This window comes from Prionailurus bengalensis, chromosome B2, assembly GCF_016509475.1.
Source record: "Prionailurus bengalensis isolate Pbe53 chromosome B2, Fcat_Pben_1.1_paternal_pri, whole genome shotgun sequence".
Classification (NCBI taxonomy): domain Eukaryota; kingdom Metazoa; phylum Chordata; class Mammalia; order Carnivora; family Felidae; genus Prionailurus; species Prionailurus bengalensis.
Genome location: NC_057349.1, coordinates 13465864 through 13489297, shown reverse-complemented (window position 1 = coordinate 13489297; position 23434 = coordinate 13465864). Strand labels below are relative to the sequence as shown.

Below are 23434 nucleotides of genomic sequence, written 5' to 3'. Positions count from 1 at the left end.
AGATTTAGCAACCATAAAAAGAAACCCACTAAAGAACCAGAAAAGAGAAAGCAAAATGTAGGCAAAGGGGACTGTGTCATAATAAACGCACATCAGGAGGAGGAGATCTCGCACTGCACGTCGTTACCACGTATCTGTCAGAGGACACGTTATTAAGTTCAGAACTGCACATAACATAAACTATATATTTATTTTTGTAACACCTATATTGAAGTAATTCACATACCATAAAATACATCCTTTTAAAGTATATAATTCATGGGCGCCTGGGTGGCTCAGTCTGTTAAAGTATATCAATCAGTAGTTTTTAGCATATTCACGGAGTTGGGCAACGGTCACTACCGTCTAATTCCAAATCATTTTCGTCACCCCAAACAGAAACCCCACTCTCATTAGTAGCCACTACTCATTCCCCTCTCCCCCACCACCAATCCTTGACAACCACTAATCTATCCGTCTCTATGGATCTGCCTCTTCTGGACATTTTATATACAAATGGAATCATGTAATACATGACTTTTGTGTTGGTTCCGCTTGCATAACATAATGTTTTTGGGTCTCACCCAGGCTGTGGCCTGTATCAGCACTCCACTACTTTCTGTGGCTGAATATACACTCACCAGTCGATGAACATCCGTGTTGTTTCCACTTTTAGGCTGCTTAGTTCTGCTTTATGAATAACACCGCTAAGAACATTTGTGTACACACTTTTATGCAGACGTGAGTTTTCAATTCTCTTGGTGTGAAACTGCCAGGCCACATGGTAATTCTATGATTAACTTTTTAAAGAAACTACCCAACCATTTTCCACAGGAGCTGCACCATTTTTTCCATTCCTACCGGCAGTGCAAGTTCTATTTCTCCACATCCTTATCGACACTTGCTAGCGCCTTTCTGATGACGGCCATGCTAGTGGGTGTGAGGTGGTATCTCACTGTGGTCTTGACGAGCATCACAAATGATGCTGAGCATCTTTTCATGTGACTATTGGCCATTTATATCTTCTCTGGACAACTACTCAAGTCCTTTGCCTCTCCTTCGTTGGGTTGTTTTTTTATCATTGAGTTATCACAGTTCCTTGTATACTCTAGATTCAAATCCCTCCGATACATGAGTTGCAAATATTTCTCAGTCTGTGGACTGTTCCACTTTCTTGATGGGTTCTTTGAAGTACAGAGGTTTTTAATGTGTCTAAGTCCAATTTACCTATTTTTTTCTCCTGTTGTTTATGCTTTTGTTGCCATAGCTAAGAAAATCATGCCTTTTAATATTAATCTGCATGCCAACAGGAGAGGAGTCGAGAAAAAATGGTGTAAAATTAAAAATCAAAGTAAAAGAAGTATCAAAGACTCAGATTCAAAATCAATGTTCTTACAAAAGAAAAACCAGAAACATAATAAATACACATAATAAAGTATTGATGAGCAAAGATAATAGTGATCAATCTGCTCAAAGTCTGAATGGCTTTTGCACTAATCAATGAAAACTAAAAACCCTTCAGGGAAATGAACAAGTAAGTAATTTCTAATCACTATGTTTGGGTAGATTTAGTTGTTTTACATTTTCTATTTATAAAATCATAAAATATTTTTAGGCAACAGTCAGAAGCATAATCTTGTTATTTAAATGAAAACACTTACCTGCTAAGTAATTCTAGTCCAGCAGAGTACTTTGGCAAATATGGAACAGTCCTGCCAAAAAAAACCCCACTTATTTTATTAAAATTCTTTCTGATTTAGGCCGACTAAAAATAAAAACAAAACCAAAAACCTATATGAGAATTTTGACATTATAATTATGATGTGAAATACTTTTAAATTACTAATGACAGTTTACCTAAACTTTTAGAGAAATGTACTACTTTATTTCACAATTAAAATACTGTAGGGGCACCTGGGTGGCTCAGTCTGTTGAGCATCTGACTTCAGCTCAGGTCACGATCTCAGGGTTCGTGAGTTTGAGCCCCACATCAGGCTCCCTGCTGACAGCAGAGGCTGCTTCAGATCCTCTGTCCCCCTCTCTCTCTGCCCCTCCCCCGCTCATGCTCATACTCTCTCTCAAAAATAAACATTTAGGAAAAAAATAAAATAAAATAATATAAATAAAATAAAACAAAATGCAATAAAATAAAAAAATAAAATAAAATAAAATAAAATACTGTAATGTACTATCATCCATCACTTTGCCCTACAGATCCTTCTTAGCACATAATACAATGAACACTTTAATAAAATGCTACATGATAAAATTTTTTTTTTTTTTAAAGCTCATAATCTCGGGGCACCTGGGTGGCTCAGCCAGTTAAGTGTCCGACTTTGGCTCAGGTCACGATCTCCCAGTTCACAGGTTCAAGCCCCACGTAGGGCTCTGTACTGACAGCTCAGGGCCTGGAGCCTGCTTCAGATTCTGGGTCTCCCTCTCTCTCTGCCCCTCCCCTACTCACACTCTGTCTCTCAAAAATGAATAAGTATTAAAAAATAATTTTAAAAAATAAAAAGCTCATAATCACTAGGTTGAAAGTGAAATTTGGTCATGCTTCACTTATTTAAAAAAAATGAAAAAGTTGCACAACACTGGTTTTCACACATGTCAAGTGACACAGCTAACGAGGCTCCCTTGCCAAGTATGGTTTCATTATTAATCTGCTTCTCTATAACGCAGGACTTTTACTTTGTGTCAATATACAGAAATGATTAATTGTGATCAAACAATAAAATAACCACTGGTTGTCCTAGAATAATACAACTACATCTCACCACTTCCTCAACCATTTTACAATTTTATCAGAAAACTTTCCAGTGTTAACAAAATTATAAATAATCAGATTGCAGTCAAATGTGCTCAACAAATGCAAAATTCATTAAAGTAACAATACTATTACAACTAGAGCCCCAACGTCGTCGTATGAAATTTACATCGCAGGAAATTAAATCTTAGCACAGGCTTACCTTGGTTTGCTTTTTACTTTAGCTTCTCTTGACTTGTCACTTAAAGTCTTCAGCCTACAATTCAACAAGTAGAAAATATCACATCTTTACAGGTTAAGAGATTTCTTTTCAACCATAAATTTCACAGTTGTTATAATTTGAGGTCAGATAAGCTAATAATTTCTTGACAAGAATTAAGCACCTCTACAGACAAGTACTTGAGTGTTTACTGTAAGACACCCAAAACAGAGTATCTATAGCAAGCACCTTTATATTTGTTCTTGCCCCAATCCCTTTTTTAGAAACAATCCCGAAGTGTGATCAGACTAGAGAAATGTCACTTAGCTGGCATCATTAGAAAAAGCAGCAGTTCACACAGGTGAATTTGGTAGGTAACAAAGATTATCAAAGCAGCACGTTTTATTAAGTAGATACTATAACCGGGCACTCAAAGCTCTTTAAGTACCGACATTTCGTGAAATTTTACACATTGATAAAAAGCTTTCTAAAGTATATTACAAACCTTTCTCATGAAAGAGGACTCGATACACTCTATTTAACATGTTCTGCTAACTCCAGGTCATTTTTATGAATACGATCGATTACGTTTTGTGGCGAAACAGCCATCTCCTCAGACATTTCCGAGCGAGGAATAGCTCTTCGCTTGCCAACGTGAGACCAATCTACGGGGATCTGAGTTTGTTTGGGATCCTGTGTCTGTTTTTTCTAAATTTAAGCGCTCTATCTCCAACACTGGTCATTTGGTTATCTGTGATAACTTCCTGCTTCTGCTGGCTACTTAACTATTGCAGCCTCCTCCCTCCCTATCTGCTTTTTTACTTTTTAAAAAAATTTACTTACTTATATTGGGGGGGGGGAGGGGCAGAGAGAGAGAATCCCAAGCAGGCTCTGTGCTGTCAGCATGGAGCCCAACGCAAGGCTGGAACTCACGAACCCGTGAGATCATGATATCAAGATCATGCTGATATCAAGACGCTTAACTGACTGAGTCACTCAGGCTCCCTACTATTTGTTTTAAATTACCGGGCTAGAAAACAGATAAGGGGCCAGAAAATGCACAGAATAAATAGGTTCGCCTCTCTACATAATACACAGACTTTGTACAATTTATTTTTGCCTCACTGGCCCGCTTTCACCTTCTTTTGGCTGTCGGCTCTGTACTATACAATAGAGGTTGCCAAAAAGGGACTACTAAATCATGAGCGACTCTCATATAAAATGCGATATTGCTATAAATGTTCTTCTTAATGTGCATACTTCAACAAATACTCATTTCTAAATAGAGTGTGAAACACAGACCACAGTACCACCACTAGCCCCTAAAAAGTCTTTGGTAAAACCAGAAATAAGTGCGCCTTCCTCTATGGACTTTACTGCTCTCAGCCAGAAACTGCCCTAACGTACAAGCTGGCTCTCCTATGAATGCCCCAACCCTGTGTAGTTCACCACCACATGTCCGAGTCCTGACACAGGACTAGAGCTTTGTCAATAATGCCCAGCTAAGTACCAGAAAGGGCCTTTATTTTTTTTAAACAAACTGGAATGCCAATTTCATACAAGAAATGTTTACATTACTCTGTTGTTTCTCAAAAAGTAAGATAATGAGATGAACTTTCCACATTGTTAAAGAGACTCTGCCATCTCTTTAACTGAAAACTCATTTGTATATATCTCCCCAGATGAGTCTAGGGAGCTGTATGTAAAAAGTCTAAACTGTCCTACAGAAATAATATCAATTTCCAAGCTTACTTTGGCAACTGGTAAATCCGGTTTAGACTAAGATTAAGCAACACCTAGGAAAAGCTTTTCTGACAGTTACCCTCTATCCCCTCCACTCCAAAATTTGAGAAAGGCGCTTAGCTGTACATCCCAGGTAGAATTATACTAGGATGGTGATACACAGCAGGACATTATGCTCACAAAGATTCTGGTATTATTTTTGGGGATTCAGGACAATTGCATACAGTTAGGTGGACAAGGATATTGCAAGGGAACCGTTAAGATCCTTTTTGGACCATTCTTATTATATGGTCTAGCAAATGTGGAGGTTGATATTTCAAAATATTTTAAAAAAATTTTTTAATGTTTATTTATTTGTGAGAGACAGACCATGAGTGGGGGGGAGGCAGAGAGAGAGGGAGACACAGAATCCAAAGCAGGCTCCAGGCCCTGAGCTGTCAGCACAGAGCCCAACACGGGTTCAAACCCATGAGCTGTAAGATCATGACCTGAGCTGAAGTGGGACACTTAACCGACTGAGCCACCCAGGCACTCCTCAAATATTTGTTTCTGATATAAACTTATACTTTCTCAATTATATCAAATTTGGGGTGCTCCTCCGCACGCCCCCAAAAAAAACAAAAACAAAAAATTAGTTTAGAATAAGAGAGAAAGAATGAATGTTACAGGCAGCTGAAAACAAAATCGCTGGGTCAGTAAGGGCTTCTCCGTGTGGCTCCTTAACAAGCATCTGCTTTAAAATTGGACCTTAACGAAACGTAATGTGTGGAACTTATTTGATCTGGAGTTGAACAAATCAACTATAAAAAGACATTTCTAAGAACCAGGAAATTTGATTATGGACTGGATAATTGATAATATCAAAGAATCAGTGTTAAATCAGTTGAGTATGACGTTGGCACTGAATGTATGTAATGTCTGTATTTTTTTAATTTAATGTTTATTTTTTAAGAGAGAGAAAGAGCATGAGCTTGGGAGGGGCAGAATCTAAAGGGGGAGAGGGAGACACAGAATCCAAAGCAGGACCCAGGCTCTAAGCTGTCAGTACAGAGCCCAATGCAGGGCTCGAAATCACTTACCACGAGATCATGACCTGAGCCGAAGTCAGACACCCAACAGACTGAGTCACCCAGGCACCCCTGTACTTTTTTTTAGAGATGCAAACTGATGTAGGAGAGATGTAGCAGACAAATCTAAGATTTATTTTATAACTGTGGGAGAGGCAAAGCAAATGTGGCAATAGTTGACAACTGTTGAATCTGAATAATGGATTTATGGGGTTCACTGTGTTATTCCAGTTTTTTATGTCTGAAATTTTATAAAAACATTTTTGTAATAAACAGTCTTTTAGATACTCTCTTCTCATCATGCTGTCTCCACATAAATCGTGTGTGCCAAAATTCAGAACAGAAACTGATGGAGAAAACAAAGTAGCTCTAAGGAGATGAAAACAGTGAAGAAAGCTGAGGAGAGGAACACATAAAGGGTTACAATGACAATTATTCTTACTTTAAGTTGAGAAAAAATAAGGTCAGGTGAGTTTGTGTGTGTATATGTATACATATGTGTGTGTGTGTATGTGTATAGATATATATAGATATATTTATATCTATATATATCTATACACATATGTTTAAGGACAGGTATATTTAACAAGTGACAAAAAAAGCAAAACATTCCTTTCTGAAATACATCCTCAAAGCCCAGAATTCAACTAAAGGTAGCTTACTGTTTTTATTGTGCAATGATTCTCCTTAAAGCTTCCCACGGTGATTCTGTGCTGGGAACAACCCACTAATAAAAACTATTTAATGTCCCACAATGTTATGACACACTAAGAAGGAAATACTGAGCCAGGTGTAATACCCCGGTTTCCTCATATGTAAAACGGTAGTATTATATTGACCACAATAATTTGCCACAGGAATTAAATAAAATTCCAAATATGACTTTGGCAGCATTCTGTAAACAGCTAACTCAAATGAAAAGTATAATAAAAATGATCTCCACCAACAAAGGTAAGAAACTAAGTACGTTATTGGGTCAAGGTGAAATAAAGTAGAGATTCCTATAAAAGGCTTCCCCACCATTCCCAGTCTTCTTCCTAATCCCACACTGTCCCCAGGAAGACATTAGTGCTGCTATGTGGCTATTATCAATTTAGACCTGACAATGGTCTTCTACCAAAAGCAACTAATTAATATACACTTTTGAGTTCAAAGCACCAAACCTCAAATTTACCCTGACACTTTGTTAATTTATTTTTATTTATTTTTATTTTATTTTCTTTTTTAACGTTTATTTATTATTGAGACAGAGAGAGACAGAGCATGAACGGGAGAGGGTCAGAGAGAGAGGGAGACACAGAATCTGAAACAGGCTCCAGGCTCTGAGCGGTCAGCACAGAGCCCAACACGGGGCTCGAACTCACGGACCGCGAGATCATGACCTGAGCCGAAGTCGGCCGCTTAACCGACTGAGCCACCCAGGCGCCCCTGTTAATTTATTTTTAGATTGTTCTAAAGACTTCACTTGATTTGCGACCAGCATGCTTATTTTAAGTTTGGCAGAAAAATATTAAAAATGGGGGCCTCTTATTAAGAAATGGAGGTGATTAGCAAAACGGCCCCAAGACAGGTTTAAAAAGGAGATAAACAGAGTGATATAGGGAGCACTACGATGAAGGATTAGCAGAAAATGTGCTTTCTCCAGCTAACTCAGCCTCCCGGGGTGACCTTAATGGCATTCCATTTATTTGCACTTCAATTTCCTACTTGGCTCACCTCATCAGCTGCCGTGATTGCTGTAAAACACCACAAAAACATATTAATGAGCACATTTTTATCATTAAGGTACAATTCCTTTAACGTTCACGTCTCCATCATTCTGACTTTAAATTCTGCTTGCAAATCCAAATCCAGTCTATTCTATTTTCCCGTTAACGTTTATCATACTTTTTTCTCTCAAAAGAAAGAAGAAAGAAAGAAAGAAAGAAAGAAAGAAAGAAAGAAAGAAAGAAAGAAAGAACGAACGAACGAACGAACGAACAAGATCACGGAAACACAGCATGGATCACACTTAAAAGTACACGTGACCCCTAAGCTCTGAAGCCTGAGAGAGTCACACAAAAGCTGCACAAACCCAGGAAAGGGAGAGGGATTTAGACTATCTCTTCCCTAATTAACCCCAAATCCACCGTGTCAGTTCCGACCTGCCTCCTCAGGGTTTCTTAAACTTCCAATTGCTTCTTGGATGTCAGGCTGCACCTTACCTCTCAACAAATTCACAACAAATTCATGGTCAACTGCTTCTCTCTCAGAACTATTCTAAAATCCTTTTTGTTTGTAAATGACATCATTCACCTAAGACCCTTCAAAGCTACCCCCCTCCATATTCCTCCACCCTTTTCACTTCCTCTATGTCCCAGTTTACACGTCCACCCGGGGCCTGTCACGTCCACCCGGGGCCTGCCACATCCACCCAGGGCCTGTCACGTCCATTGGGGCCTGTCACATCCACCTGGGGCCTGTCACATCCCCTTGCTTGTTAAATTCCTACCAGCATGGACTTATCATCTCTCCCCTGGCCCACGGCTACAGCCTCCCAAGTAATCTCCCCGCTCCACATCTCCAGCCCTCCCATAGCACCCAAATTTCTTCCAGAAATACGGGCAGACTCCTACTACCTCCTCCCAAAAACCTTCAAATGGCTCGGTCGGTGTAAAGAATATGCGAGGGCCACCCTGTACAACGTAGCAACCGACTCATCCCCGAGCCCCTTCGCCTGCTTTACTGTTCAAGACCTCTTAGGACCTTCTAAGTATTCTGCCTCCCGTTAGAGGCAGAATAGAATGAGCCCAGGGACGTTATTTGCTGCCTGCCATGTTCTGTTGCTACCTCCCTGGCTTCCAGAATGGCGCCCGCCACAGAGTTAAGTGCTCAGTGAGGATTTGATGAATGAGTGAATTGAGCAGAGCACTTGAAGAGCCTCGGTTAGTCACTAACCTTCCCTCCCAGCTTCCTCTCCCACAACTGCTTCCGTCTTGGAAATGCCCTCACTGTAAGCCAGTACAATCCTTCCTCATTCTTCAAGGCCCAGTCGAGGAGCCACTTTCTCTTTGAAGCCTTCTGTAAATGCATCTGAATTAATGATTCTTTTCCTCTGGGCTCACGCATGTATCACTTGTATCTTTTTCTTTTCTTTTTTTTTTTTTAAGATTTTATTTTTAAGTGAGCTCTACACCCAATGCGGGACTCGAAGCTGCAACCCCGAGATCGAGTGCTGCACCCTCCACCGCCAGCCAGGCGCCCCAGATGTGCATCTTTAATGCTCAGTTCCTTCTGCTCCCACGATACCGCCCCAGTCTACAGCATCCAGAGCGCAGAGACTGTTTCAGTCGCCTTTGTGGCCCCAGGATCTAGCCCGATACAGACACTAATTAGTAAAGAAAGTTGAGCGTGTAGCCTCTTAAATCTTTTTTTTTTAATGAAATGAAAAAAGCTGCCATGACAAAAGGACACTTTTTGAGCGCATCACCTACTGCCCGACACTTAGTAGGAACTCACTAGTTATTAAATCAGGTTGAATATTGAGATTTTTTTTTTTATCCTGCTTATTTAAAAGGTGAGTAGTCCTGGAAGAGTCAAAATTTTAGGCAAAATCTCACCATTTTACGACACTGAGTTAGATTATTAGATCCTCTCCTTTGAGCAGGTTTTGATACCACAGGAGGGAAGCAGAGAAATAAGGCTGCGGGGCAGTGGGGGCCTCTGAGGGGGGAAACAGTACAAGGTTTCTATCCCTACTCACAAGAACCCAGAGCATCACAAACCGGAAACACCAGGCGGTGACAGGTGGCTGTAAACCATCAGTATATCTGATCTTCAGTACCTGGAGGGTTCTGTGCACCCGATTACTTCAGTCCTGAGGCTTCTAGTCCTAACAGCTCAAAAGGTAAAACTCAAAGACCAGAGTGGATCTGAAGTGTGTGCTTCCATGTATCATCCAAAAGTTTCCCTCAGAGCTCAAGCCAATCCTTAAAAAGTGGATGTTCTATGTGAACTCTCCAAAAGGCTCTAAGAGCTCTAAGTGAAATCAAATTAAGACTCACTTAGGTGAGGGGAAGAGGGTGAGGCCCAGAACCAATTCCCTCACTCCCGAGGCCCTTGGGGTCAGCCGGCCATCTGCTTAAGTCAGAATGAACATGATGTAATTTCCGAGTTTATCTCAATTTTGATATAACTGTAACTTACAAAAATTTATAAAAAAAGACCCCAAGTCCACAGACAACCCAGTGGTCCCCAGCAGGCCATCAGCATCTCTGGCCCCTATGCCTTCATTAGAAAAAGTTGCATTTTTCTAAGTGTGGATGGCAGGTAGAAAGTCACTGTGTTCCTCAGGTGTGCTTTATTACTAATGGGACATTCCCTGGTGAGACTGATAAAGATTATCCTATTTCACTTAAAAAAAAAAAAAGTTAATTTGCCTACATTTAAGGTCTAGTTTCATGAATTCTCACAAGGTGAAAATGAACAGAAAAGCCCTGAGAGGGTACCACTCTGGGTGACCGTAAGGAGCAACACTGGAAACACTGAAGGAACTAGAAACAGACCGGCCTTCCTTCTGATTCCCTCGGGCAACCCAACACGGGAAATTTCCAATCATTTTAGAAGCCAGCTGCTTTGGTTTCTACAGGCATTAACGCCAAGTGTTCTAAAGGTGTGCCGGGCACAATTTGATCTTTTGGGGGAGGTGACGGCCATGTCCCTTTCACCTCTGGATCCCTCAGTGCCTTCGTGCAATATACACGTGGGCTGTGTTTGATTTCATCTTTCCTCGTCAAGGTAAAATATTCAATGACGTTAAATAGGCTGATCTCAAGCTGAATATAGAAGAGTTTACTAAGATGAATTAAGAGGAGTCTTTCTTGGCAAGGGTCGCATAGGAAATTTGTGAACCTGACAAAAATGAACATCAGAGTTCCGAGCTGACAGTCAGCTGGAAAACAGACATCACCTGGAGAGGAGTTACTTCCCTGCCAGGTGGCAGGCTGAATGGCACACACTGATCGTCTAGAGGTTTGTCAGCTGAGAGGAACCTGCACAGAAGAAGTCGACCAGGTGCCTAAATGGAATGAAAGCTCTCTCAGGGTGTCTAAATCCCAAAGTGGCCCCAGCCTATGACGTTGTCAAGTAGTAAAGTCAGTTTCCAAGGGGTTCTAACCAGATCCCCCCAACCCTCTTCCTAACCTAAACTCTAAACTCAGGTTATCCAGATCTCCCAGGATGGTTTGGATCCAGAGTCCAGATTTCTAGGTTTAACCTATTTAAAAAAAAAATTTTTTTTAACATATTAAATGTTAAATGTTATTTGGGGGGGGGGGGGAGCAGGAGAGGGCCAGAAAGAAGACAGAGGATCCGAAGCAGGCTCTGCAAAGTGAGCACAGAGCCTGACGCAGGGCTCGAAACCTCAAACCATGAGATCGTGACTTGAGCCGAGGTCAAAAGTCCGAAGCTTAAACAACTGAGCCACCCAGGTGCCCCTGTAAGTTTAACCTTCTTAAGCAAAGGTCATGAGTATGAATGGGTTCTGAGGCATCCGTACAACCTAGACAGTTACGGTAACTGCCAGAAGACGACGGTTATGTCATCAAAGAATGTGGAAGTAATGATAACAGGGGCATACCAGATGGGTTTATCTATGACCATTCTCATGCTACAGGCAGACTATTCCAGTATCCTACCGAAATTCTTCAACAATTTACACTCAGAAATTACTCTTTCAATTTAAATGAGAAAAAAAATTGCAAGCATGCAAATACACCATAAGCGAATGACTCCCATAGCATCTATAATATTCTTAAGAACTCCAAACCATAACTATCAAAAATGATTTACCTGTGGTCAGTGCTCAAGTATATACCAGTCTGTTACCACTCAGCACCCAAAAGGCAAACAATGCAAACATTTTTGTCCCATTAGATAAAATCTTAGCCAGCATCTTGCTCATTGGAAACTTAAAACCAGAGGACTGAGATGTCCTCATTCAGAAAATTCTCCAAAGGATCTGTAAGCTAAAGGTAACAGATTCTTTATAAAAGGAACACCTTTCCTAAAGAAAATATCAAAATGAATTAGGCCCTAACTAGTAACCACAAATGTCATAGGGCTCACTGTCCCACAGGCCGCGTTTTACACGTTAATTCATTAATCTGCCCAACCCTGTAACTACCATCTTTATCGACACTGTACAATTGTGGAAACCGAGGCATGACAACTCACAACTCAAGGAACTTGCAAAAATACAGTGGCTTAGTGGGAGAGAGGAGATCCCTACCAGTCTGGCGCGAGAGTCTAGGCCTGTGGTTCCGGGACTTCACTGCACACTGCAATCACCCGGAGGATCTTTAAAACCCCATCTCCTGCCTGATTAAACCGGTATGGGAGGCAACCTGGGATCAAGATTGCTAAAGGTTCCCAGGTGAGCCTAAGCAAAGTTTGGGAACCGCTTGGTCTGCGCTTTTAGCCACTAGCTGTATTAACAGTGTCGCTGTAGTGCTGCTGCTTCTCTTGCCCAAGAGTTTCTTCACCAAGGCGCCGAACTCGGGGCAAAAGCAGCGAGAGAAAACAAAAGGAAAAGAGGCGGCAGGCGAGGCCCGGGGGGTTCCGCGAGCGGGCCGCTCGAGAAAGCAGAGACTGGGAGTCCGCGACCTTCGCCCTGAGAAGGGGGCGGAGGGCCCAGCTCCCCGCGCGGCCGCAGGAGCCCGAGGCCCGAGCGGGCAGGTGCGTCGCAGGCTCCGGAGACCGAGGGGACGCGGGACCAGTCCCACGGGCGGCGGAAGCGGGGGGCGCGCCGCCCGCCACATGACTCCCCTCCCGCGGCCGCCCAAACGCCGGGATGGGGCCCGGCAGTCCTCGGCGCGCTCCGCGGAGCCGGCTTGCTGGAACCTAAGTTACTTAGCGCCGCCGAACCGACGCCGGAAAGTTCGTGACTCTGCTCGGCGGGACGGGGACGGGAAGTGCGGGATGGGAACCGAGCGCACTGGGTGCGCGGAGGGGAAGGAGGCGGCGTCCGGAGCCCCGGCCCGGCCCGGCCCCCGGCTCCTTTTCGTCTCCCGCCGTATACCCACCCGGAGGTGAAATCCTGCTGCACGCTCAGCAGCCGCTCGCGCAGTGTCTCCAGCATCGCCGCCGCCGTGTCTCCCTCCCTCAGGCTTCAGGCCGCCGCCTCTGCTGCCACCCAGGGTCCGCTCGGCCGTCCCCACACCTGTCACCCGCGCGCCCCGCACACTCGCGCCCGGCCCCGCCCCCGACTCGGTCGGCGCCCGGCGCCGCAGCCCCTTCCGCGTTCCCGCCCCCCTCTCGCGCACTCCCGCCCTGCCCCCGCCGCGCCCAGGCCCGCGCAGCCGCAGTGGGCCGCGCCGGCCTCGGGCTGCGGAAAGGGGGCGGGCCTTCCCTCGCAGCTGAGCAAAAGATGTCTTTTTGCAGCCCGAGCCGGGCCCTCTCGTTTTTCTCTAAAACACAAGTGGCATCGTGAAAGAATGTTTTCAGTTGATGGCATCTTTGAGAGCGGGGTTGGTTTTTACGACTTGGAAGAGAATTGGGTAAATTTCTTGCACAGAGTGCGCATCCCTGAAGCAAACCTTCACCGCCTGGGTCCAGGAACTGACCCCAGGGACTTTGCCCTTGGATGAGAGAATTAACCATTCTAAGCCTTGGTTTCTTCATTCATAAAATGGGAAGGATAATCAACTGTTTCCACATCACCACTTTTCCACTTCAACCTCCATGAGGCTTTTGTGCCCTTCACACCAAAGGAGGTCGCCTTTGTCAGGTCACTGATGAGCTCCATGTTGTCAATGCCATTTATCACGAATCTGCCCTGATTTTTTTTCTCGACCTTTCAGTGACCCTCAAAGCAATTCCTTATACCATTTTTAAGACACATTCTTCTCTTGCCTTCAGGGACATCATACTTCTATTCTCCCTTCCTGTCCAGTCTTAATTTCAACAGTTGCTCCCAAGTCTCCATCACCAGCCTCCTGCATTTCTCCATGTGCACTCTACCATGCTGGAAATTCTATCAAGGCAGTGATGGACGCCCAATTCTCTATCTTCAGCCCTGTCCCCCCTCCTGCTCCTTCAATTCTTACCAGTTGCTTACTTAACATGTATCGGATAGGCATTTCAAACCCAACATACCCCAAATTGAAAATGTGATTGCATATTCATGTCCTAACTTGCTCGTCCTCCAGTCTTTCCCATTTCAGTAAATGGCACCACCAAATTGCTCAAATTAAGCCACCTGAAATCACCCATTTCCTCACTTCCTCATCCCCCATATTAACTCATCAGGTCCAATCCAATCCACTCTATTTCTTTTCTTATATATATATTTTTTATTTATTATTTTTGAGAGAGAGAGAGAGAGAGAGAGAGAGAGAGAGAGAGAGAGAATCCCAAGCAGGCTCTGTACTGTCAGCGCAGAGCCCGATGCAGGGCTTGAACTCACGAACTGTGAGATTATGCCTTGGGCTGAAACCATGAATTGGGATGCCCAACCAACTGAGCCACCCAGGTGTCCCCACTCTATTTCTAAAATATTCCTGGAACCTGCTCCCCTTTCTCCATCTTCACTATAGTCACCCTAGTCCAAGGCACTGTCAACTTTTACTAGGAACACTGACAGGTCCCCTGATGCTACTCTTTTGCCATCTACACCCTTGTAATCCATCCTTGACATGACAGCCAAAGAGGATTATCTAAAAGAGCAATCAGATCAGGTTGCTCTCCTGCTTTAAAGCCTCCAGTTGCTTCCTGTGCCCTCAGAATAAAATTACAAAGTCCTAAAATTTGAACCCTTCCTGATATTCTATCCAAGGCAAGCACAGTTGACCCTTGAATAACACAAGTTTGCACTGTGTGGGTCCACTAATATGCAGATTTTTTTCAATAAATACAGTGGAAATTTTTTGGGAGATTTGTGACGATTTGAAAAAGCTTGAAGATGAGCTGCATAGCCTAGAAATACAAAAAAAAATAAGTAAAAAAAAATTAGGTATCATTGTAAGAATACAGTATATAATACATATACAAAATATATGCTAATCTATTTATTTTATATAGATAAGGCTTCTGGCTAATAGTAGGCTATTAGTAGTTAAGTTTTGGGTTTTCAGGAAATCTAAAGTTACATGTGAATTTTTGACTGGGAGGGGATCTGTGCCCCTAACCCCCTTTTCAAGGGTCAGTTGTACTACCCGCCTATCATGACCTTGACACTTAAGCCACAGTAGCCTTGTGTGTGTGTTCCTTGAAAAGTCCAGGTTCAGTTCCACCTTGAGGCCTTTTCAGAAGCTTTTCTCCAGCATGTTGCATTGCTGGCTTCTTCTTGGCATTCATATCTCGGCTTAAATATCATCCCTTTAAATAGGTCTCCCCAGATAATTCAACTTACCTATGCAATCACTTCCTATACACAGCCTGATTCTCAACTTAGTACACATCACTATCTGACAATTTATCTAATATTTGTTTAAGAAAAAGTTCTTTACTACTTTTTTTTTTACACCGTTTATTTTCAATTCAGGACTGGGACTAGGGTGAGGCAGGTGAGGTGTTCATTTCAGGTGCAAAATTTAAGGGGAGCCAGAAAGCTCAGTATTCAAGATGAATAATATTTTTAAAAATTTTTTTTAATGTTTATTTCTGAGAGACAGAGGGCGAGTAGGGGAGGGGCAGAGAGAGAGAGAGAGGGAGACACAGAATCTGAAGTAGGCTCCAGGCTCTGAGCCGTCAGCACAGAGCCTGATGTGGGGCTCGAACTCACTGACCACGAGATCACGACCTGAGCTGAGGTCGGATGCTTAACCCACTAAGCCACCCAGGCGCCCAAGATGAATAATATTTTAATGCATTATTTTTAAAAATTCAAAATTTTTAAAAGTTCATGCAAAAAACAAATCTGATTAACAAAACAAATGTTTAAATAAAGACAGGATCCAAGATGGCTGGGATTGAATGGGGCAAGTGAGATGGACCATGTAAGGACAGGCCCAATATAAACCCCCCTCATCTTAGTTAGTTAGCTCTGTATGCACCTAAGACAGTGAATGGTACATAGTAAACACCCAGGAAATATTGAATATTGATAGTTTTGTTGGAGGAATCCAATAAGATAAACCATGTGGCTTCTGGCTGGGGGCAACACCTCTTCTCCCCACTTGATGATTTCTTCCACGTGGAGAAATCTCCTCCACGATGTAACACACTCTAGGTCTTTCCCGGACGAGGAGAGGTGACTACATAGGTTAGTGAGCTAGGAACAAAGGAGCCTGGCCCCATCCTCTCTTCTTTATCTTGGCTGAAAACTTCCAGCTAGAAACACTCATTCTGTTCCATAAGGACCGGTGCCAGGTGAGGAGGTCGGGGTGACTGGTATTTTCTGTAACTGGATGGGCAAGTCTTAATCTGAGGTTCAGTAACAGGAATTCTGCTCGCCCATGAATATTGTATAAGCCATGTGTTTCGTCAGCCTTACCAGAAATGAAAGTGATGTTCCTGCCACTTTATGCTGACACTCTTATTTCTCAGTTGGTCCAGACAAGAAAGAGGGGTGCTGTTTACTGAGCCCTCCCCCAACCTCCCAGAAATACTACCTGGTACAGAGAAGGTGATCAAATGATCAAGTCTATAGAGACGGATGCCTCAGTATCTAGTAGATTGGGAAACCACAGCTACTGGGAAATAATAAACTTTTATTGTTGTAATTCAATTAAATCAACACCTCTGCTCATAAATTTTCAATCTACTAAGTTTCATGGGTTCCTACAAAGCACCAAATCAGAACAAAAAGACTCTGCCCGTCACTAGAGAATAGCCTTTACTTGTGCCCAATCATTTTTGTTTTGACATCGCCTTATTGGTCTGTGGTATGTTTGTGCCTTGTTTTGAGGTATTTTATGAACATTTTTAATCCCTTTTAATTTAACTGTAATCCCATTTTTAATTTGTCTGTTAAAGCCAAAAACAGTGGAAGCTTTAAAAGGACTAATAAATAAGGGGCACTTGGGTGGCTCGGCCAGGTGAGTGTCCGAGTCCTGATTTCAGCTCAAGTCATGAGCTCAAGGTTTGTGGGATCGAGCCCCATGTGGGGGCTCTGAGCTGACAGCATGGAACCTGCTTGGGATTCTCTCTCCCCTCTCTCTCTCTGCCCTTTCCCTGCTCACACATGTGCTCATATCTCTCAAATGAATAAACATTTAAAAATGTATATATATTAAAAGGGCTAATAAGAAAGAACAGTGATAAGCAAAAGTAAGCTTTAGAAAATGAATGGGGAGAGAAAATGACTACTATTACGTGAGTCGTTTTGGAGGAATGATTAAGGACCAAGATTTGAAGCATGTGACGCATTATGTTGATTTAAGTGATGGTAATTAGCTGGAAACCAGGAAGACTGATTTGCAAAATGAAAACAAAAAACAAATTTTTAAGAACAGTTAGAGAACCAACATCAATATTAACGGCTATTGGCCTAATCTTAGCTCAGCAACTGGTCGAGAGTTGATTTGCAAACATATTAGCAAAGCGCAGAGAAAGCTTTGGTGATAAAACTTTGGGGACAAGCATAAAAGCTGTGTAAGAAGGCCCCTATGCTGGGGCTGCTGGGGCACCTGGGTGGCTCAGTAGGTTGAGGTGGATTTTGGCTCAGGTGATGATCTTGCGGTTCATGAGTTTGAGCCGTGCATTGGGCTCTGTGCTCACAGCTCGGAGCCTGGAGCCTACTTTGGATTCCGTGTCTTCCTCTCTCTGTGCTCCTACCCCGGCGCGTTCTGTCTCTGTCTCTCTCTCTCAAAAATAAATAAACATTAAAAAAAAATATTTTTTTTTTTTTTTAAAGAAGAAGGCTCCTATACTGGGACAGCTGTGTGGCTCAGTCAGTTAAGGTGGTGATTTCAGCTCAGGTCATGATCTCACAGTTTGTGAGCTCGAGCCCTGCGTGGGGCTCTGTGCTGACAGTGAAGAGCCTGCTTGGGATCCTCTCTCTCTCTCTCTCTCTCTCTCTCTCTCTCTCTCTCTGCCCCTCCCTCTTTCTTCCTCTCAAAATAAATAAATAAACTTAAAAAAAAAAAAAAGAAAGCCCCCAAACTATTGCTTCCATGGACCATCAACATTAGCATCAGGTGGAAGCTTGTAGCAAATGCAGCATCTCAGGCCCCACCCAGACCTGCTGAGTCAGAACGTGAATTTTCACAAGGTCCCCAGGTGATTCATATGGATTTAACATGCGAGAAGCACAGCCCAAGGAAAGCGGTTCCTTGTGCCAATGGATTCTTACAGCAGGTGTGATAAATGAGAATTTGGTGGAATTGGAACCAAAGAGAAAGATGCTATCAAAGAAGGTGCTATAGAACCCAGAGGATTTCACACTTTATTGGCAAACGTCCCTTTGAGTAACTGAAAGGCACTATTGCCATTTGAGTTACAGGAATCATAGATCTGTAGAGAGATCTACAGTGCACTAATATTAGCTTATTTGTCTCTCTTTTCTTAAACCGAGATGTAAATATTTTTGGGATCTTTAATTTTAAGTGGTTAAAGATGCCAGAAGAAACCATTTAAAAGCTATAAAACTGTTTCTTTGAAGCAATGCGCAGTTCCAAGAATAAGGTAAGCTATGGAAGCCGGAAAGGTAATATCAGCGTGGCATTTTGAAAAGGAAAGCAGAGACAGGACCCAGAGAGGCAGAGGAGCTCCTTCTAACATGCAGGAACAAAGGTTAGAGCAAGTTGAAGAGTAAAATAAACTAGGTAACAGGGGAGGACATCGAAGTCTGACGCCAGAAGGTGACAGACACTGAGAAGGCAAATACTGTCTGGAGAGACACTCAGCACAGCCAGGTTGGACAGGGAAGAGAATTTTCAACACGAACCAATGTGAATGAACACTGAGAGGCAGTTCACCTGAATCTATTTATGTTTCAAAAACGTACCACACTATCATACAATGTAATCGGGCACCTAATCTCACCTTTCTGCTCCTGTGAAAAAAAGAAAGTTACTGCACGGTGCGTTGGAGTAGGAAACCTCTTCGTTTTTGCTAATCTGTGTTTGGCTCCGTATGGTCTATGAAGTATTCCTAAACGACTAAGTGACGCCATTCATTAAGTTGGAGGAACTCTATACGGCGCAGGAGACCACATGATATAGTCCTATAAATAAGTGATTTTCCCCAGAAAAAGTTATTTCTCAGAGATGACATCTTCTGCACCACTACAGAGTGGTAATCCACACTGAAGCGTTTTAATAAGAATGAGGAGCACCAAAAAAAAAAAAAAAAAAAAAAAAAAAAAAAAAAAAAAAAGAAAGAGAGAATTACTACCTGTGGTTATGTGGTTAACTCTCAGCTTAATATAGGCAAGGTGGAAAAGATCCTAATCATTGAAAAGGATTGAAGAAAAAAGCAAATGTTAGGTTCTAGCATGCAAAGAGTTAGTTCTTCTCTGTCCACACATCAGTGGAAACTGATACTTAGTCTAGTATGAAAATAGAAAGGGTCCTTTACATGCAGTTAAATTGATGGTTCTCAACCCCTGGCTGCACTTTAGAATCACTGGAGGAGCCCCTATTCCTAGGGCCAATCTCAGGACACTGAATTTTTTTGGTTAATTTTGAGCTTTTATTTATTTTTGAGAGCAAGAGAGAGAGACAGAGTATGAGCGGGGGAGAGGCAGAGAAAGAGGGAGACACAGAATCCGAAGCAGGCTCCTCCAGGCTCTGAGCTGTCCCCACAGAGCCTGACACAGGGCTTGAACTCACGGAACGTGAGATCATGACCTGAGCGGAAGTCTGACACTTAACCAACTGAGCCACCCAGGTGCGTGAAACAGGGTGCTGTGGAAAAAAACCCACCAGACGCCGAACAGTAGCGAGGCAAAATTTTATTCATGGCAGGCCAAACCTGATCTTAAGGAGGAAAGTGCAGAGAATGACCCCAAACAAAGGCAACAGTGAGTTTATATGGATTTTAGCGAGTCAGAATACATCATTATTTGGTTAACCAATTACAACTTACAGCATTTCATGATAGCCAATTATATTGTGACACACAGACGTTAGTTTTGGCGGGAACCTATCAATTTAAAGGTCTTTGTCCTAAGAGGGTTTAAAATGACCAATCATAGTTAGACACCTGAGATGCCATAGGGCAGTGAGTACTTGACTTTTTACATGTTGGTCTTGTCTAGGCCAGATCTTGGTAGAGGGGGTGGGGGAGCGTTTTGCATCCTAAGTTATCTATTCAGCAAGCAGAAGCGAGATAGGGCGGTTAGTAATTCCGAATAACCCTAATAGGGAACTACATAAACCTTTTATCTCAACTATTCATGCAAGGTGAGTTTAAGCCGAACTTATATACAATACGCTTTCTGCTATCTTATAAGTTGACCTATTACAGTGCCCCCCACAACACTGATTTAATCAGTGTGAGCCCCAGCCCCCCAGCCCCCGCCAGTGCCTTCAAAGGGCCAGCAGCCCCATCACTTTGGTTTGTGAACAGTCGGTGCAGGGACCTGAGCTCTGCAGGCTCTGCCCAACACTCTGTGCCGACTGACCCCGAAGGCCACAGTGTGGGGGGTCCAGGGAACTCGCTTATCCTGGTGCCGCATGAGGGAGGCCGAGGCTCTGTCGGGGTCACAGGTGTGCTCAGGCTGCCCCAAGGCATGCGGTCTCTTTGCAAACATGTGTACACAGCAAAGGGAGGAAGGCTCTAGAACCGGCCTCGTCCTAGACTGGGCCAGGCCTCCAGAACTGGAAAGGTCTTGCTGCCTCTCGGGGAAACAACAAACGCTCTGGTGTCGTGAGCAGCTCTAATAGCCATCGTGCCAGCAAAAGTGTTCCTCGTCCCTCCTCCTGATGCCTCCTCCAGTCCTGTTGATTTCTCGGAGTGACCTCTCTGCTTCCATTTTTCACTCTTTCTAATCTCTGCTCTTCCACGGACGGCCGCTGCCCCGTGGATCCAGTGTCTCATGTCTCTCTCTCTCTCTCTCCATGCCTCTTGTTTCCTTCTTTTTTAAAAAAAAATTTTTAATGTTTATTTATTTTTCAGAGAGAGAGAGCGTGAGCAGGGGAGGGGCAGAGAGAGAGAGAGGGGGAGACAGAATCCAAAGCAGGCTCTAGGCCCCGAGCTGTCAGCACAGGACCAGATGCGGGGCCCAAACCCACAAACTGTGAGATCATGACCTGAGCCAAAGTTGGACACTCAACCGACTGAGCCATCCACGTGCCCCCATGTCTCTTGGTTTCTACCATTGCTACTGACTGGGCCTCTCCCTGGTGACTAGAAGAAAGCTCTAAATGCCTTCATTGTTCTTTCTTTTCACAGAGAATGCCTCAGATAAGCAAAGTTCCGGCACCCCACCCCCACCCCGTCTCATGTTAGACTTGCCCAGTCCCCAACCTCGTCTACTGTGACCAGGTTGCAGGTCAACTGATGGAAAACAGGGGCAAGAACTGCTTTCACCCTGTGTGTGTGTGTGTGTGTGTGTGTGTGTGTGTGTGTCTCCTAAAAGGGGACTCTGAGAGGATGTTTCTTAGACTGTTCAAGGGGGAAATAAGCCTAGAATAGCTAAATTAGAGACCAGGTACCCAGTGTGTGCCTAGTAGTGTTTTGCTTGAGTTGCTTCAATTCCGAGGTTCACATACAGTCAACAGTAAGGTTTCAAACCCTGCCTTTCTGACGTGCTGGGAATCTCAAAAAGGGAGGAAAGAAAGCAGCTCACGTGCACAGAAGCACTGGATTCCTCTGTTTTAACTCGTGCATCGTCTCCATTTACGCACACCAATGGAAGTAAACAGATGTATTTGCTGTCTCAACAAACCGTCTTATATGCCGATGAAGAGGTTGTGGAGTATATTGAACGGTCTGTGCCTCTATTGTTGGGGTTCTGCTCCTGAAACTGTGCTCATCCACTCCTAATTAGGCACCCCTCATTGCCTGGCGGTATCTGTGGAATTGCCTGTGAAAACACGGCACTAAGAGAGCATGAACTTTTCACGCAACTTCAGCTTTTTTAAATACAGGAAATGTCACAGGAGGGGGAAAAAAAAAAACAAAACAAAGCAGGGGCCCCATTCTCCCCCACCCCCCCCTCCCCGGAGGCTGCAGTGAAGAGGAAACACTGAGTTTTTTCCAGGAGAGTAAGACGACCTCGAAGGCAGGGAGGAAGGACGGGAACACATTCCATCTACCGATTTCCCATCGCTTCCTAAAATTTCATCCCTCGGCCCAGCAAGCCCGGTGTCCTCACGGTTTTCTGCCACATCGTCTACTCCACAAACACCTGTTGAGGCCCTACCTATTAGGTATTCTAATACATTCCAGGGACACATTAATGGTATTGATGTTATCTTAAACTATTATAATGATGGCGATTGCAATCATTTACTGATAGCACGCTTGTGTCAGGCAGGGTTCTCAGCACTTTACACATATTTTTTTGTTTACTTTATTTTATGTTTATTTTTTTCATGTTTATTTTATTTTGAGAGAGAGAGTGTGCACGTGAGTGGGGGAAGGTCAGAGGGAGAGAGAGAACCCCAAGCAGGCTCCACACAGTCAGCACAGAGCCCAACGTGGGGCTCAGATTCATCAACTGTGAAACCGTGACCTGAGCCGAAGTCGGACGCTCAACCGACCGAGCCAGCCAGGAGCCCCAGTTTTTTGCCCATTTTAGTGATGAGGAAATAAGGGACAGTCAGGCACCAACGAACCCATGAGGAGTTACTAGGCTAGAGGTGAGGCGATTGGTGTTTTGCATGTGGCTGTGACAGCCCAGATGGAGGCTGCCTGGCCTAGACAGACTTTGCCTTGGAAGGAGTCCCAAAAGGAGGCCTGTCATTGGGGCCCACCTGGGAAATTGAAATCCAGCTGTGTCACCGCAAACTGCTGGAAGGTGCGTGTGTTTCGCTGCTCAGGTTGGACCCCTGGCCCAGCTTTCCAGGGCCAGCTCCTGGCAAATGGCACCTGGTCATATGGAAGCTGGGGCTCCCCTGATTGTGTGGCTATCTGTGGTTCCCCCATGGCAGGGGGACCCCTCCCGGACTGGCAAGACCCTAGAGGGAGAGAATAGTGAAGACAGAGAGCCCGCCGGTGTTAGGAGCAGGGCAGGGGACGGGCGGGCCATGCCCGTGCCAGATACTTTTGCACTCTGCCCTTTGGAAGGGAGTCGGGGAGGGGGCCCCGCCTGGGATCCTGCTGCCGAGATTCAGGCTCAGGTGGGAGGAGACTTTCCTTATGGGAACCAGAGGCTTCCCAGCGTAGATGTGAAGCAGAGACCTGGGTGGGTGGGTTTTGAGCCTGGACTCTAGGGGCGAAGAAGGCCAGGCGGTCGGCTCAGGCGGGGGAATCTGTCCATCCTCTTGGCCAAACCCTGCTTCTGCCTCTAATCACAGACAGTGGGTCACCTCCAGGTCATTACCAGCCTCACTTCCTCAAACTCAGAGGACTAAGGCACTGTCTGTATGGCTGCAGGAAGGCAGTCAGCGTTCTGAGTCACCTACACGGCGGTGCGATCCCGGCGGTCACACAGAACCCACCGATACTTGCCTGTAGAAAATAACCCTTCTGGAGCATCCAGCCTCAGGAAACGGTCCCAAAGCCCATCAGACGTTTCCTCCGCTCACACGCTCTGGGAAAGGATTGGTGAGGCAGGACATCCTGGCATCTTGGAGTTGAGCCTTGAGGGAG

The 23434-nt window shown here is 44.1% G+C and overlaps 1 protein-coding gene across 2 annotated transcripts in view; it reads right to left on the bottom strand.

Annotated features, from left to right (window-relative positions):
- The window catches only part of DTNBP1 (dystrobrevin binding protein 1), a 133020-nt gene extending 119966 nt beyond the window's left edge, over positions 1 to 13054 (bottom strand). The window contains exons 1-3 of one of the 2 annotated variants that reach the window (XM_043590776.1): positions 12817 to 13054; positions 2949 to 3002; positions 1641 to 1691 (exon numbers count right to left, since the gene is read on the bottom strand). In XM_043590776.1, coding sequence (XP_043446711.1) covers positions 1641 to 1691; positions 2949 to 3002; positions 12817 to 12872 — 161 coding nt within the window. In that variant the 5' untranslated portion in view covers positions 12873 to 13054. The remainder of the gene's footprint in view (positions 1 to 1640; positions 1692 to 2948; positions 3003 to 12816) is intronic. The other variant, XM_043590777.1, reaches the window with a different exon arrangement.
- Positions 13055 to 23434: the final 10380 nt, after the last annotated feature.